This window comes from Rhinopithecus bieti, unplaced genomic scaffold, assembly GCF_001698545.2.
Source record: "Rhinopithecus bieti isolate Rb0 unplaced genomic scaffold, ASM169854v2 scaffold_8309, whole genome shotgun sequence".
NCBI classification, from domain to species: domain Eukaryota; kingdom Metazoa; phylum Chordata; class Mammalia; order Primates; family Cercopithecidae; genus Rhinopithecus; species Rhinopithecus bieti.
The window spans coordinates 874823-886416 of NW_016805935.1; the positions used below are offsets into that span (position 1 = coordinate 874823).

Consider the following 11594-nt stretch of genomic DNA (forward strand, 5'->3'; position numbering starts at 1 on the left):
TGCAAAAAATAAGACTTTATTTTTCTTCAGAGTCATCAGTTTCTGGCCAGCCATGGTGGTTCATAACTGTAATCCCAACACTTTGGGAAGCCAAAGCAGGAAGATCACTTGAGGCCAGGGGAATTCGAGACTAGCTTGGGGCAACACAGCGAGCCCCCATCCCTACAAAAAAAAAAATAACAATTAGCTGGGCATGGTGGCATGCACCCGTAGTCCCAGCTACTTTTGGGAGGATTGCTTGAGCTGGAAGGTTGAGGCTGCAGTGAGCTATGACCATGCCACTGCATTCCAGCCTAAGTGACAGAACAAGACCCTCTCTCTAAAATAAAGTTTTTAAAAAATTAGAAAAAAACAAAGTCGTCAATTTCCAAGAAATAAGTCTTGAGAAATTGGTTTTCTCCCTTTTGAAATGTCAATGTAGTTTGTATGGGAAAATCAAAACTACTGTAAAGTCCTAAGAAAAGCATGTCTCGTTTTGTAACAAACGTTGTGTTATTCAATTATAATTACATTTTGGCATGAAAAGAAGGGTAATAGTTTGTAAATAGTTCATGGAACTAACAAGAGATTGCAAGGGAAATGTCAAGGACATGACAAAGGAATTATTTTAAACATCTTTAAAACTGTGTTAGTGACGGCCATAATTTTTCTAGTGACAGTCAAACAAATAAATGTTCTAATTTCTGTGCAGACTACAAATTGTGCATGATATACCCTTGCTTGTTTATCCACCTGTACCATGGAATAGTGATGCTGAAGGGGACCCCTGCGCTCATCTAGTGACCGAATCCTTATTTGACCATTGCAGGAACCAAGTTCCCCCAAACCATGCATGTGAAAGTAATGAAACATCTAAAAATATATCCTCCAGCTTGAACCTCTGCTTATTCATAATAGTTCTTACATCCACTCCATGCTCTTGTCTGTGTTCCAACTCCTTCTGGTAATATGTTTATTAATTGAAAAAATATTACATACAGTTGCTGCCCTGTATGAGATACTGAAACAGGCACTATGGGGTGCATGGAACATAGTCCCTGCTGTCATGGAGCTCACCATTTAGATTTGGAAGTAAGATCCACACAGAAGAACCAAGACATAAAACAGGACTGTATGTGAATCAGTGTCTTGGGAGCTACAAACTGCTGTAAAATTTTATAGGAGGGAAAGGGGATGGGGAGATCACTTCCAGCTGAGAAAAAAAAAAGTAACAAGAATTTTTCTATTCACTTGCTTTGAGTTTTAGGGAAATCATGTAGATTTCTGGACTTCGGCTTTCTTCCTAGTAAATGTTTAGTAAAATAACAACGTATACTCCATGACTGGTTTGAGGTATCATCATTCTAAAATGCCTGTGATCAAAGATTTTGAAATTCAAGGCATAATGTAGTTCAAAGGGTGCTGCTATTTGGCAACAGTTGTATCTATCAGTATCATCAGGACTCTTTTTTCATCTGCAGGGTTTTAATATTTGTCTGAATTCTAGGGGGCAAATGCTTAAAATGAAAATTTTGTCATGTGCCCTTTTATTAGCAAAAACAACTTTAAATGATTAACTTTGTTAGAAATTTTCACAGACTTTGGAATAATTCTTACTGACAGGTAGACCCTCAAAATTTGGGGTAGCTCTCATTTTATTTTAAGTAGTATTACTATGAATGTCAATCTCTAGCTTGCTGACCTTATTTGAAGAATAGCAAATCGTTAAATTAAGTTTGACCTGGGTGCAGTGGCTCATGCCTGTGGGAAGCCAAGACAGGAGGATCGCTTGAGCCCAGAAGTTAAGACCAGCCTGGGCAACACAACATGACCCTGTCTCTATAAAGAAAAAAAAAAAAAGAAAATAAATTATTATTCCACTACATGTAGCAATAACTGAAGAAGTGAAAAAATGATGATTCCACTATATATAACAATAACTGTGTTCAAAACACAGCCCTTGAACACACAGGTGCTCTCTGCCCCAGTGCCTTTGCACCTGCTGTTCCCTCTGGCTATCTGTACTTTTCCACAAGCTTTCATAGGACCTGCTCCAGTTTTCTCCAGTACCCCCATGCTGTTACATTTTTGTGTCACTGATTACCTCCTGGCGCCATATGTGTTTATTGTTTGCTTGCATATTGCTTCTCTCCCTTCACCCCACTGGGAGCTTCATAAGGGACATGAATAATCTAAGTATTACTACAGATAATGCAAGTAATAGGATACTCATGAGCTCCACGAGTCTTTGCATGTTTATTCACTGCTATAATTCTAGCGCTTAGCACACAATAGGTACTCAATAAATATTTGTGAATGGATAAGTGAATTAATGAATTAGATGACTACTGCTAGGCCTGGTTTGTAGGTCATGCTCAATAAATACTGACTGCAAATTTTTTTAGTACAGAAACCAGAAGTTATTGAAAGCAGCACAGAATGAGGTTCTTGGTGAGCGGATTTTTTTTTTTCTTAATATTTAGGATGATACATGTCACTGAAATTCACCATGGATCAAGCTTGGGCACAGTGCCTGGGATATAAGAAGGAGAGCAGTAAATATACTTAAAAAAAAAAAAAAAAAAAAAAGAAAGGAAAATAGCCTCTATTGGCTGTTTAAAGTAAGGAGAGTTGACTTAGGTCAAAAGAAAAGCAAAATGTCCTGGGAATAAAAGTTAAGTATTATAAGATGCCATTAAAGGGAGTTTGTGGAATCTCCTTTTCTGGAAATGTTTAAAAACAAGATAGATCTTCATTTCTTAGAAGTGTTGAAGTTCAGTCCTGCCCAGAGGCAGGAAGATTAACTGGATTACGCCTGTGTGGTTGGTCTCTAGAGTCATTGGAAGAGCCCTTGAATGCAGTAAATATTCCACATTCTCTTGGCTGAAACTATTGTTTCATAACTGTTCATTTGAAACTTGGTTGTTATAAAACCAGAGTGAATGTTTAACAAAATTGAATTTGGATCTGGGGTTGATGATGTAAGTTGAGTACCTAAATCAATTTTAAAAGCATTAAAATAAAGTATATATAGTGCCAAAACTATTCAGAACATAACCTGGTCTTTTTTTTTTTTTGGCAAGAGAGAGCATTGCGTACAACTTATTAGTCTTTTATAATATAAAAAAGTGCCTGCTTCCCTGCAAGATCTTAATGCCATTAATCATTCAGTAAGTCATTATAAAGTGACTACTATAAACATTGCAGGCTTCAAAGCTGAATTCAATATGGATGCTGCTTTCAGGGAACTTAGTCTATAAGTGGACATAAAACATATATACAGGCCGGGCACAGTGGCTCATGCCTGTAATCCCAGCACTTTGGGAAGCCAAGGTGGGAGGATTGCCTGAACCCAGGAGTTTGATACCAGCCAGGGCAACATGGCGAAGCCCCATCTCTACAAAAAACACAAAAATTAGTTGGGCGTGGTGGCATGTGCCTGTAGTCCCAGCTACTCAGGAGGCTGAGGTGGTAGGATCAATCGAGCTGATTGAGGCTACAGTGAGCCGTGATAGTGCCAGTGCACTCCAGTCTGGGCAACAGAGGGAGACCCTGTCTCTGAATGAGTGAATGAATGAATGAATGAATGAATGCTGTCTCTCACACACAGAGATCATATACATGATAAATGAAAAATAAAATAATTGAGATAGGAGCCATAAAAAAGAACTAAACAGTGTTGTAAGGTTTCAGAGAAAAAAAGATAATTCCTTTGGATTTAAACAAGAATGCTTCTGGGAGGAAAAAATGTATCGAACTGGGCCTTAAAGGGTATGATGTATTTTGAAGGGTGGAAAAGAAGGAGAGAACAAGGACAGAGATGAAATTATAGTTAGTAATTCTGAGGTAAAGACAGGTTCCACTGGAGCAAGAGGAAGCTGGGGTTAATAGGCTGGGAGGGCCTTTTGTGGCTAGTCTCAAATGCCAGGCCAGAGACCGTGGGTTCTGTATGCTCAGTGCTTAAGATCTCTTGGAAGTGATTAAGCATTAAAGGATCCGGCCCATGGGAGGTTTGTAATTTACTATTTGCACTGCAAGAGATAAAAGGCAATAGCAGGGAGCCCAGGAAGGCAGCTACTGAGTCACCTGGGCTGCGTTTGCTAAGGGATGTGCTGAGAAATAGTAGTTTCAAGGCATGTTAATAGATGTTACTCCAAAAAGGGTCTCCTCACCAAAATGAATTGGGGAAATAAAACGTTAAACAATCAAATAGACTTCTTTACCAGACTTCTTTTCTGAAAAGTCTCTGAAAGACTTTTCAGAGCCTTGAGAATTAGCATTGAGAATCTCAAATAGGATAAAACATGCACCGCTTCCAACATGATTTGATCTTTTTTCATGGATTAGCTCATGAACCTCTGGTTCCTTAGAACACACTTTGGGGAACATTGCTCTACACATTTGATAATAACAGCTGGAACACAAGTGATGGTAATGGGCATGAAAAACAGCAGTTAGGGCCGGCTACGGTGGCTCGCGCCTGTCATCTCAGCACTTTGGGAGACTGAGGCAGGCAGATCATTTGAAATCAGGAGTTTGAGACCACCCTGGCCAACATGGAAGACCCTGTCTCTACTAAAAATACAAAAAGTAGCTGGGCATAGTGGCGCATGCCTGTAGTTCCAGCTACTTGGGAGGCTGAGGCAGGAGAATCACTTGAACCCAGGAGGCGGAGGTTGCAGTGAGCTGAGATTGTGCCGCTGCACTGCAGCCTGGACAATAGAGTGAGACTCTGTCTCAAAAAAAAAAAAAAAGAAAAGAAAAAACAGCAGTTCAATGGGAGTCCTTACAGAGGAAGCACCAAGAAGCACCAGCCATTCCTGGTATATAGGAGACATTCAGTAGCTATACAGAAAGTTAATTCACGTAAGAGTGAATTGATGATTTAATACCAGTAGATGTTGGTGTGGATGCGGTGAACAGGGAACACTTTTACATTGCCGGTGGAAATGTAAACTAGTACAACCACTATGGAAAACAGTGTAGAGATTCCTTAAAGAACTAAAAGGAGAACTACCATTGGATCCAGCAATCCCACTCTTGGGTATCTACCCAGAGGAAAATAAGTATCTTATATGAAAAAGATACTTGCACATGCATGTTTATAGTGGCACAATTCACAATTGTAAAATCGTGCAACCAACCCAAATGGCCATCAGTCAACAAGTCGATAAAGGAACTGTGGTGTGTGTGGGGGGTGTGTGTGTGTGTGATGGAATACTACTTAGCCATAAAAAGGAATGAATTAACGGCATTTGCAGCGACCTGGATGAGACTGGAGACTATTGTTCTAAGTGAAGTAACTCAGGAATGGAAAAATCAAACATCGTATGTTCTCACTGATAAGTGGGAGCTAAGCTATGAGGATGGAAAGGCATAAGAATGATACAGTGGACTTTGGAGATTTGAGGGGAAGAGTGGGAGAGGGGTGAGGGATAAAAGACTACAAATATGGTACAGTGTATACTGCTTAGGTGATGGGTGCACCAAAGTCTCACAAATCACCACTAAAGAACTAATTCATGTAACCAAATACCACCTGTACCCCAATAACTTATGGAAAAAGAAAAAAAGAAAAAACATGAAATTAGCCAGGCATGGTGGCAAGCACCTGTAGTCCCAGCTATCCAGGAGGCTGAAGCAGGAGAATTACTTGAGCCCGGGAGACGGAGGTTGCAGTGAGCCAAGATTGCACCACTGCACTCCAACCTGGGCGACAAAGCGAGACTCCAACTCAAAAAAAATTAAAAATTTAAAAAATATGAAGAGATACTTTTACATATAAAAGACATACCAAATACTAAACATGTAAAATTGTTTCACATCTTTACTTTTCTAGGCAATGCATATTAAAAATACAGTAAGAACCTCCCCACACACACACCAAAAAAAAAAAAACAAACCATGCTTTGCTGGAGATTGCATGCTGAGACAGAAGGGGAAAGGAGTGCAGGATGGGAATATGGAGAGTTTTGAGCTCCAGTATGCATGGAAGGCTAGGAGAAGGAACTGCTTTATATGAAAGTTGAGTATTACTTGAGAAGCTGAGGGAGATGGACCTGGAAGGGTCAGTGGATGCTGAAACCATGGATTTGCGAGAGAAGACGTTGTTTTTGCTTTTTGTTTTTTCTCATCAGATGTATTGTGGAAAAAAATATCTGGTTAAAGTGTCTGGTTATTTGAATTCTGGATAAATAGTAATTTTTATATACAACTTATTCTAATACAGAAAGCTAACCATATATTTAGTCTAAAAGAAGTATCATAGGGCCAGGCGCGATGGCTCACACCTGTAATCCCAGTACATTTTGGGAGGCAGAAGAGAGAGGATCAGTTCAGGCCAGGAGTTTGAGACCAGCCTGAGCAATAGGGCAAGACCTCCTGTCTGCAACAATTTTTTTTTTTAATTGCTCGGTATGGTGGCGTGCACCAGTCGTCCTAGCTACTCAGGAGGCTGAGGCAGGAGGATCCCTTGAGCCCAGGAGTTTGAGGCTGCAGTGAGCTGTGATAGTTGCAGCTGCACTCCAGCCTGGGTGACCCTGTCCCCCAAAAAGGAGGAAAATATGAAATTTTATGGTTAACGAAAGCACCAAACCTGTAGTGATTTTTTTCAATCAGGCAATAGTGGCCATCCTTCTCATCTTCACCAGTAATTTTTTTTTTTTCAGTCTGATTTACTCATAAGAAGTTAATTAATCTTTAAGCTTAATATTTTGTTCTTTCATTCAGGTATTTGCCTTTGATTATTGCTTTTGGTCCATGGATGAATCTAACACTACAAAATATGCTGGTAAGTTTTCTCCCTCCACACCTGACAGTTGGGCTTCTGGCCTCTTCTTGCATTGAGTTGATTGTCTTTAATTCCTCTGAAGTTTTACTTTTTGTATGTAATTCACACCTGTGCTTTCCAATTATAGCACATGGGTTTTGAAGTCAATAAGATTTAGTTTCACAATCTGTGTCTGCCACTTACTTGCAAAATCCTTGAACAGATTTTTATTAAGCTTCAAATTATTCACTTGTAATGGGGGGTATTGGTGTCTTCAAAGATTTTCTAAAGATTTGAGATAATGGGGGAACCACCTCAAGCCATAAATGGTAGCTGTTGTGAGGGTCATGTGAAAAAAGGTTTCATTTGCCATGCCTTTCCTTATCACTAACTTTTAGGGCATCACCTGCTCTGTTTTTGTGTGTGTGTGTGTGTGTGTGTGTGTGTGTGTGTGTGTGTGTGTGTGTGTTTGTTTTGTTTTGTTTTGTTTTGAGCTGGAGTTTCACTCTTATTGCCCAGGCTGGAGTGCAATGGCACAATCTTGGTGCACTGAAACCTCCGCCTCCTGGGTTCAAGCAGTTCTCCTGCCTCAGATTCCCAAGTAGCTGAGTTTACAGGCATGTGCCACCATGTCCGTCTAATTTTTTGTATATTTATTAGAGACATGGTTTCACCATATTACCCAGGATGGTCTCGATCTCCCGACCTCAGGTGATCTGCCCGCCTAGGCCTCCCACAGTGCTGGGATTACAGGTGTGAGTCACTGCGCCTCGCCCCCTGCTCTGTTTATATAAGGAGAGCACAGGTGATGTGGTTTCCAAACCTTACTCAGGTCCTGAGCGTCCTCAGCTATCAGTGGTCCTATGAATGAATACTACATGCTCCTCGGGGAAGTGCTGCCTCTCAGCCCCACATTTTGCTAGGGTTCTCTCCTTGTGGGTTTGTTTGTTTGTTTGTTTTTCAAAAAAGATGGAGTCTTGCTCTTGTTGCCCGGGCTAGAGTCAGTGGCACGATCCCGGCTCCCTGCAACCTCTGCCTCCTGGGTTCAAGCAATTCTCCTGCCTCAGCCTCCCAAATAGCTGGGATTACAGGCACATGCCTCCACACCCAGCTAATTTTTGTATTTTTAGTAGAAACGGGGTTTCACCATGTTGGCCAGGGTGGTCTCGAACTCCTGACCTCAGGTGATCCACCCGCCTCGGCCTCCCAAAGTGCTGGGATTACAGGCATGAGCCACCGCACCCGGCCTCCTTGTGGTATTTTATCCTCATTCCATCCAACATAAACGACTGCTGTTTTGTTATTTATGACCATAGGCTTTCCTAGGAGTTAGTCACAATTGCTTTAGTTCCAGAGGGAAGCATTTGGTTTGGTGGAGGAAGTTGTTGATTCTTTTGCTTCTGATTATGCCCCCTTTTTCTTAGATGTTTCATCTTTTTAAAAATTTATTTTTCGGCCAGGCATGGTGGCTCACATCTGTAATCCCAGCACTTTGGGAGGCCAAGGTGGGCAGATCACTTGAGGTCAGGAGTTCAAGACCAGCTTGAATAACATAGCAAAACCCCATCTCTACTAAACATACAAAACTTATCCAGGTGTGGTGCAGGGTGCCTGTAATCCCAGCCACTTGGGAGGCTGAGGCAGGAGAATGGCTTGAGCCCGGGAGGCAGAGGTTGCAGTGTGCCGAGGTCTCACCATAGCCTAGGTGACAGAGTGAGACTCTGCCTCCAAAAAAAAAAAAAAAAAATTACTTTTGTAACTGGCAAATGAAAGTTGCATATATTTATCATATACAGCGTGATGTTTTGAAATATGTATATATTGTGGAATGGCTAAATTGAGCTAATGAACACGTGCTTTACGTCATGAACTTACCCTTTTTTGTGGTGAGAACACTTAAAGTCTACTCTGTTAGCAATTTTCAGGAATACAATACGTTGTTATTAACTATAGTCACCATGTTGTACAATAGATCTCGTGCACTAAATATTTCATCCTAATGACGGTTTTCTCCTTATTTCTACTTATAAGAGCATCAGCTGAATGACATTCTCGTTTAGTTAAAAACAAAAAAATGAAGGGAGGGTATTGGCCTTAAAAGATTTGGAGGTAAAAGCACGTGACTGATTTAAAGAGAATTAATGTTTTGTTTGTTGATAGGTTTTTCCTTGCCATAAAAAGCAAACTTGAGAAATTATTTGATGACATAATTTTTTCAAGAGTTCACAATTTTGAACTAGGAAAATTCCTTCAGTTGCTCACACTGGGTAAATTAGCCTTTCCAAATACCATTCCTGCAACTTGAGCAATATATTTTATTAAAGTGAATAAGTAGTTCATAATGTTGGTTGTAATTAATTTGTCTTTTTGTCAGTCCTTTGGTACTTTATGTGGTAAGTTTTGCAGAGTCTGGAACAGTCTTGACTTGTTAGCACTCTGTATTTTTCTGCCGGGCGTGTACTTTTAGATTTAAATCAACAACAAAAGTAAAACATTTCCTACAGATGCAGAGACAAATGGGGATAAAAGCTATGGTTTTACAAACCCGTCATTAACCGTGTTCAGTTTATATTATTCAAGATGCAGCCATATATATCTTCCTGAACTGGAGGTCTTCTCATGTACTTCTCAGATACTTTCCAGGACTCGTCATCACAGGCTAGAAAAAAATCTGTACCCCTTCTACTACATTTGAGGTCCTTTATCATATAGCCCCATTCTACCTTCTCCACCATCTCTTCTGGGACTCCTCTCACCACTCATTCGGTACCTCAGCTCAGTGTCTAGTGTTGGTTCCTCTCATGTAACTCAGAAATCCAGAAAGTCTCACAATAATTTTTTAAGTATTCGTGACCCCCCCCACTACTATGTGTGTGCAGCCCAGGAAGCCCTTGAGAAATCCAAAAATGAGTTAGAAAGCAAAAGAAGTGCATACCAAATAATATTTTGAGATAATATTTAAACTCTAAATTTTATAGATTTTAAGTGTTACATAAAATCCAAGGAGAGAGAAAATCTGGAAAGGCACCAGATTTTAAAGAGAGAGAAAAGAGACACCAGATTTCAAAGAGATAAAATCTGGAAAGGCACCAGTTGTCTGGGAAGGCACCATAGAGAAGATGGAACATAGAGGAGATAAATATTTGAGAAAACACACATATTAAATAGCCTGATTCAGCCATTCCACAAGGGATACATGTATCAGAACATCATGTTGCATACCATAAATACATATGATTATTACTTGTCAACATATGAGTTGTTTAGAGTTTAGTCAAAGGAAAGCCTAGAAGACATCCAGACAAGAGGAAGCGACATGTATCAAGGAGAACACATGGACTTTGATGTGAGACCTGGGTTTGAATCTCAGGAACTCTGTCTTGGTTCTCTTGGACAATTTATTTAATTTCTCTGAGATACAATTTGTTTTCTATGGAAGAAAGTAAAAATGGCAATACCTATGCTATGTGGTTGCTATAAGGGTTAAATAGGTCACTTTATGTGGTGATTAATGGAAGATTCCCGTAAATGATACTTTCATTTAACCTTTCCATAAAGGAAGATGCAGTACCATGGTGGTAATGCTGGTCTGAGCAGTAGGTATATCTTGGCGGGGGTGGGGTGTGGTGCGGGAGCAGGGGAATTACAGCTTGGGCGAGTTAAGATTAAAAAAGGAAAGAAAGAAAATAAGAAGGTGCATCTTGTGGGGATGGGGATGCTATGGGAGACCTGTTTGTACATGTTGAGTGAGGCCAGATAATAGGAAATTCTAAGAACTTTAGACTAATATGGTGAAAAGTAGGGGCTATTGGAGTGATGTGGTTAAAATAATGCTTAAGGAAGATTGTTTTTCTCTTTCTTTTCCATATCTTCTGGAATCGCATCCTCTATTACTGCCCACAGAGAACACTATAGCCTTCTGCAATATACCACTCATGTGCCTGGATATACAACAAACTTTTTTTTTTCCCAAACCAGAAATGACTTTATTACATACAGATGATAAAATTTAGTTGTGAAACTCAAGATTTCTGTAGCTCTTCATTACAAATAGTTCAGATATATTTTAAAAGATCAAAATGATTTTTAAACATATTGATATTTTGCATGATCACATTGAGTACCATGTTCCAGTTAGCCCTGAAATTGGGTTCTGCCAGCTCATAGAGCACTGTCTACTTACAAAGTTTGGGAGGATATTTTCGTATTCTTCAGATATTCCCATTATCATACAAATACTATGACATTCCTCCTCCTTAGCAAAAGGTAAAATTCATGCTTACTATTCTCTCAAGTTTATATCCATTGTAAATAATCTGCCTAGTAAATACGTTACATGTAGATTAGTTGATGGTTTCCATACTAATTTATTTTCTCTTCATTAAAAAATAACAATTCCTTCTTAATTGTGAATAAAAACATTAAGATAGAAGCATTCATTGTCTGGTGGAAAACAGGGGAAGTGGAGAAGGGGAAGCACATATTTCCTGAAACCGACCTATTTGTCAGGCTCGATAAATAATGGCATCATTGATACTGAATCAGGACTCTCAAAGCTGCTCTCAAAACTGAGGAGTAGCAAGGACAGAGAGAGAGAGAGAAAGATAAGTGCATGGATTGAGAAGGCAAAGAGAAGCAAGGGCTCTTAAGTTCTGTGTGGTGTGTCAAAATGGTAAATTCTCAATCATGTCTTGCTATTTATAAAGCTATAGGAAGAGCTTCCATGCTCCCACTTTCTGATTTAGAAACATGTGGCCGGGCGCGGTGGCTCAAGCCTGTAATCCCAGCACTTTGGGAGGCCGAGACGGGCGGATCACGAGGTCAGGAGATCGAGACCATCCTGGCT

The 11594-nt window shown here is 40.0% G+C and overlaps 1 protein-coding gene across 1 annotated transcript in view; it reads left to right on the forward strand.

Annotated features, from left to right (window-relative positions):
* KIF13A (kinesin family member 13A) overlaps positions 1–11594 on the forward strand; it is a gene marked incomplete at its 5' end in the record, with an annotated part of 231233 nt that overhangs the window by 108664 nt on the left and 110975 nt on the right. Inside the window, one exon of the mRNA XM_017874247.1 lies at positions 6709–6769. Coding sequence (XP_017729736.1) covers positions 6709–6769 — 61 coding nt within the window. The remainder of the gene's footprint in view (positions 1–6708; positions 6770–11594) is intronic.